Raw genomic sequence first — 4297 nt, 5'->3', positions numbered from 1 at the left:
GGGATTTGAACTCAGGACCTTCGGAAGAGCAATCGGTGCTCTTAACCACTGAGCCATCTCTCCAGCCCTCTATACCTTCTTTAACTTCCTTCAGCTCCCTCTCCAACCATCCTTCCTGCTTAAAAAGATACCCGTTTTGTGGCATCCTGGAGGTCCTAAGAAGAGCATGCTCAAAGTTCCAAGAAACAGTTCCACTTATCTGGCCAGACATCTGTGCCCTAGTCAAGAATGTGACAATGTTGCCACTCAGTTCTAGGCGTCCCCAAAGGTCGGGGCTGGGTAGTTCTTAGATAGGTGTGTCTACAAATGGCATTGTTAGCTAGAGTTCCTGGAGAGCCTCAGGACAGCAGCCATGGAAGACATTGTCTTCTCTAGACACATGGTTAATAACCTGCATCCTCCACACCAAAGGTAAGGCCAGAGGCAGTTGTAAGTCCCTCGGGGAGGCACAGCTGCCCACTTTGGAACCCATGGAGATGGCTTTGCTGTCAGACCACAGCACCACAGCCCCCATACTTCTTGGGACATCCAAGTACATATAAGAATGGAAGGAAAGGAGCTGGAAACCAACAAATATGCCCCAAATTCAGTTTACTCAGCTGAAAATGTTCCTTAACAAACTAGTACTTACTGTTAACGAAGTGAACGTCATGCACATTCCCCCAAAGCCGTTCAGAGCCAAGGCGATAAAGATGAGCACAGAGAGCGCTGTGGGCAGACACAAAGGCATTAGTAGAGGAACCCAACAGCACAGAGTTCCATGCTGAGAAGGCTACAGATGAGCTAAAAATAAGGGACAGGCCACTGAGGGCTAGCAACACCTGGAGAGGGTTCTTTTTCTCGCCCTTGTCCTCCTGTCTACCCTGTGCAGCCTGAGTTCTAGAAAAGACACACCCACTCTCTTTTCTGTTAACCTGGCAGCAATCAAAGGCCACAAAAAGCTCCTCACAGACACTAAAACCCCAGGTGCCTGAAAGCCAGTAGAGGAGCCTGGTGAAGACATTAGTGAAATTCAGGTCCTAGTTTGATGTTGTTCTAAAAGCTCTTAAACTCCTTGTCAAGGGACGGGGTCCAGAAAGGAGAAGTTCCTAAGCTGTTTTTCAAGACTGGACAAAGCTGCCTTGAGGGCTCTGCTCAGCTGGGTGTGATGGATCATGCCTGTAATCCCAGCCCTCAGGCTGAGCAAGGAAGATTGCAGGTTTGAGACTAGCTTGGGCTACCTCCATCGCAAGTGTCCAAGTGCTGGGAATGGTTTTCTCTGTGATAAGAGTGCTTGCCTGGAATTTGCAAGCCCTGGGTTCAACCCCCAGTACTGAAGGAAAAAAAAAGAGGAGAAAGAGGAGATAGCTCGGTCTACCATGTCTGCACCACGGAAGGCCATGTCTGGTAGCTGGCCTGGTCTAGGACTGGGTTTGTGGCCTGGGGATGAAACAGGAGCGTCACATCCTAGGACACCTCTTACAAGTTTGCTTGGGACGATTATTCTATTACTAAGCATGCATCTCAAAGAGCTAAACCCTAGGCAACAGACCACCGGAAAGCTGCCACAGCTGCCCATGAGGTTAGTGACCAGGAGGGCCAGCACGTATCCCTTCTGGCTTGAACGGGCGACACCAAGCCTAATATACCATCTAAGAGCAGGTGGGCCAGTGAGCACCTATGGATGGTGGTAGGTCTTCCCTCAAATTTCTGGTAAAAAGGGAGAAAAGGTGTACTCACAGTCTGGGTTACTTGCTCCATATGCAATCAGCAAGCAGGAGACAGCAAAGCAGGCACTAAAACCAAACAGAAATTGTACTATTTAGACTGTTATCAACTGCTACTGTTCTACAGTTATGCAGGGTATTTACAATGTGTTGCTTCAGAATGTTTTACAATCATTACTTAACAATTCTAGGAAGACCCAGTAGACGCCTCATGAGCCATGAAGATAACCCCGGAGGATGCTGATCTATTAGGACTTGCTCTCAGTGCTGGGATTTGAACCTTGGGTCTTTCGTATGCTACACAAGTGCTCCACTACTGAGCTGCATCTTCAGCCTCATCTTATAATTGTTAAAATGTCATTCATTTTGCCACACTGTGGTGGTGCATGCCTTTGATCTCAGTGCTCAGGAGGCAGCTCAAGGCCAGCCTGGGCTACAAAGGGAGTTCAGGGTAGCCAGGGGTACTGAGAGAGACCCTGTTCGAAAAACAAAAGAAAACAAAAACTTCATTCATTTTAATAAATTGATTAACTTTATTTATTTTTTGCAGTGCTGGGGGTAGAACCCAGGACCATGCACCTTAGGCAAGCACTCTACTACTGAGCCTCAACCGTAGCCTTTATACTTAAAACACATACTACTAAGAATGACATATGTGGGCTATAATTCATATGTACATATAATTCACACTAGCCCAGCACACATTAGGTAGAATTTTATGTGCAGCACCTGTCCTCCTCCTCTCCACACACACACACACACACACAGATACATATACACAGATATATACACACACAGATACATAGACACACATAAACACACACAGACACACACATAGACCACAGGAGAAGGAAGAATAAGACATGATTAATAATTTACATTTGCATGTATTTTTATATGTTTTAAAACTATTTTTTTTTTCTGGACAAAGTGTAAGGCCAGAAACCTTTGAAAACCAATGCTCTTTTCTATTTACTTAGTGTGTGTAGGTGTACATCCCATGGCACAAGGATAGTGGTCAGAGGGGAACTTGCAGGAGTCAGTTCTCTAGCTTCTACCACATAGGCTCCAAGGATAGAACAAAAGCCATCATGGTTTGTGGCAAGTGTCTTTTCTTGATGGCCCCCAAAACTAATGTGTTGGGTTTTTTTTTTAATTATTTATTCATCATATGTAAGTACACTGTAGCTGTCTTCAGACATACCAGGAGAGGGCATCAGATCTCATTACAGATGGTTGTAAGCCATCGTTGCTGGGATTTGAACTCAGGACCTTCAGAAAAGTAGTCAGTGCTGTTAACCACTGAGCTGTCTCCCCAGCCCCTCAAAAACTAATGTTAAAGACAAGTTCAGGTCCTGTGGCTTGCATGTGGAAGGCAGCAGGGTCACAATATCTACTAATTCTGTGCCAGATACTGTAGTCACCCTGTCCAGGGTGGGCATTTAGGAAGCCCATGGTGCACTGCTACCATATCCCAAGATTCCCTATGGCGAGGAACACAGCTCAAGGCCTCACCTATCCTGATCCAGCCCTCAAGGAACCCATACTGACCTGCCCAGCAGCCTGAGCTTCCTTGGACCATACTTGTCCATGATGATGCCCAGCGGCAGGGTGATGGCACTGAGCAGGAAGGAGCCCACGGTGAATGCCAGATTCAGAATCTCATCCTGGGCCTTGCAGCTGAGCCAGCCATTCACCAGGCTCACCTCCTCATGCTCTGGCTCTGCGGTGCCCCCGACTGTGCCATTGGTGACATTCTCTGTGTGTGTGTAAAGAAAGAGAACATGGTAGGCTTCGTTCCCCAAAGATTGGAGAGACAGACTCCCCTTCAGGATGTTACCACCAATAAAGTTAGAGCTTGCTCTGAGTGCCTTAAGGCTCTGGCAACTGACAAGATGTGGCTTGTTCGCCCACCCCCACCCCCACCTACCCCCCACCCCCCCGCAGCAATAATGCAGACGTTTTCAATATTTTTAGAAACCAGAGACCAGTCAAAGAATCCAATAGAGAAGCCATTCCTCAGAAAACATAGTCCTGTGTACACTTTCACGGGCTTCACCTGTCCCTGGACACAGCATTAGACCCACATTAGGATTCCCATTCTAGCTTGAGGGTAGATAGATGCCTGTTATCTAAGCACTTTAGAGCCGAATACGGTTGGATCAGGAGCCCAAAGTCATGCACAGATAAGGAGTCTAAGAGCAGTTTAGGCTACAAGAGACCCTATGTTGAAAGGGAGAGTGGGTGGTGGGACAAGATGGTTTAGCAGGTAATGGCACCTGCCACTAAACCTGATGACCTAAATTGGGTTCTCAGGACCCACATGTTAGCAGGTGAGGACCAATTCCCAAAAGCCATCCTCTGACCTTTACTTGTGTCCTGTGGCATGCATGCATACACACATGCACTAAACAAACATAATACAGCAAGGTTGAAACTGCAGATACTGGCACAAGCCTTTAATCCCAGCACTCAGGAGGCAGAGGCAAGAGGATCTCTGAGTTTGAAGTCAACTGGTCTACAAAAGTGAGTTCCAGGACAGCCAGGGCTACAGAGAAACCCTGTCACAGGAGAAGCGAGGAGAAGCAAGA

The 4297-nt window shown here is 47.1% G+C and overlaps 1 protein-coding gene across 9 annotated transcripts in view; it reads right to left on the bottom strand.

The window, feature by feature from the left end:
* Nucleotides 1–4297, bottom strand: part of Slc43a2 (solute carrier family 43 member 2) — a 43760-nt gene that overhangs the window by 27534 nt on the left and 11929 nt on the right. For all 9 annotated transcript variants that reach the window (XM_031352156.1, XM_031352155.1, XM_031352154.1 and 6 more), the window contains exons 3-5: nt 3258–3465; nt 1720–1775; nt 632–708 (exon numbers count right to left, since the gene is read on the bottom strand). In XM_031352156.1, the coding sequence (XP_031208016.1) occupies nt 632–708; nt 1720–1775; nt 3258–3465 (341 nt within the window). The remainder of the gene's footprint in view (nt 1–631; nt 709–1719; nt 1776–3257; nt 3466–4297) is intronic.

Source organism: Mastomys coucha, unplaced genomic scaffold, assembly GCF_008632895.1.
Source record: "Mastomys coucha isolate ucsf_1 unplaced genomic scaffold, UCSF_Mcou_1 pScaffold5, whole genome shotgun sequence".
NCBI lineage: Eukaryota > Metazoa > Chordata > Mammalia > Rodentia > Muridae > Mastomys > Mastomys coucha.
Note: the sequence above shows the minus strand (reverse complement) of the source record. Positions and strands in the feature narration are given on the sequence as shown.